The sequence below is a fragment of the Etheostoma spectabile genome, unplaced genomic scaffold, assembly GCF_008692095.1.
Source record: "Etheostoma spectabile isolate EspeVRDwgs_2016 unplaced genomic scaffold, UIUC_Espe_1.0 scaffold270, whole genome shotgun sequence".
NCBI lineage: Eukaryota > Metazoa > Chordata > Actinopteri > Perciformes > Percidae > Etheostoma > Etheostoma spectabile.
The window spans coordinates 657,278-658,081 of NW_022605574.1; the positions used below are offsets into that span (position 1 = coordinate 657,278).

Here is an 804-nt window from a genome sequence, read left to right on the forward strand (position 1 = left end):
ATCCAGGTCAGCATAAGAAATTAAACATTAAAACCCGAGAATAAAAGATCCAGGTCAGCATAAGAAATTAAACATTAAAACACAAGAATAAAAGTTCCAGGTCAGCATCAGTAACGAGTGTCCCTGCTGTGTTCAGTCCCTCTCTCAGCAGAGACTCCTCAACTGGCTGTCTGTGTTGGAGCACGTGGAGGTTTTCCTGGAGATGGGGGCCTGCAAGCTGTGGGGGGACGTCGGCCGCTGGCTGGTGATTGGACTCATTCAGATTTTTAAGTATGCTTTTCCTCCTCTGGTGACCTGTCGTTTTAATCAAAAGAAAACACGATTCCCGTCAAGAATTTTCAGAATCATAACCAGCTTTTTTTGCGTGTTTCTCAAGTTTAATTTTATTTGAGATGACTAACCAAGTGTCCTTCTCAACCTGATCTCCAGGGCAGTTTTTCGCCTCATCCTTCTTCTGTGGTACAAATCCGGCATCCAGACTTCACCTCCCATAATCCCCCTCGACAGAAGTGCAGAATTTGTCGGTGAAGGTCAGTTATTGTCTCTTTTTCACTCGCTGTTATCACTTCCTTTAAAAAGCTTTAGTCCATCCATCCATCCATTCTTCTCCGTAGATGTGTTGAATACTGAAGGGAAGTGTTTGCTAAGGTAGTGGTCCCATACGTTTTCACTTGAAGGACCCACAAACTGAAACCCATTAAACCACGGACCTAGTCTGGCTATCACCAGACCAAGCTCAATCTTTTAAGATTCAATTCAATTTTATTTATAGTATCAATTCATAACAAGAGTTATCTCGAGACA

General features: G+C 42.5%; 1 protein-coding gene and 1 long non-coding RNA gene across 2 annotated transcripts in view; one reads left to right on the forward strand and one right to left on the reverse strand.

The window, feature by feature from the left end:
- The window catches only part of LOC116685789 (peroxisomal membrane protein PEX16), a 14,340-nt gene that overhangs the window by 4,628 nt on the left and 8,908 nt on the right, over positions 1-804 (forward strand). The window contains exons 4-5 of the mRNA XM_032510728.1: positions 137-270; positions 430-530. Of these exons, the coding sequence (XP_032366619.1) occupies positions 137-270; positions 430-530 (235 nt within the window). The remainder of the gene's footprint in view (positions 1-136; positions 271-429; positions 531-804) is intronic.
- LOC116685802 (uncharacterized) overlaps positions 1-804 on the reverse strand; it is a 3,188-nt gene that overhangs the window by 2,117 nt on the left and 267 nt on the right. The window lies entirely within an intron of this gene.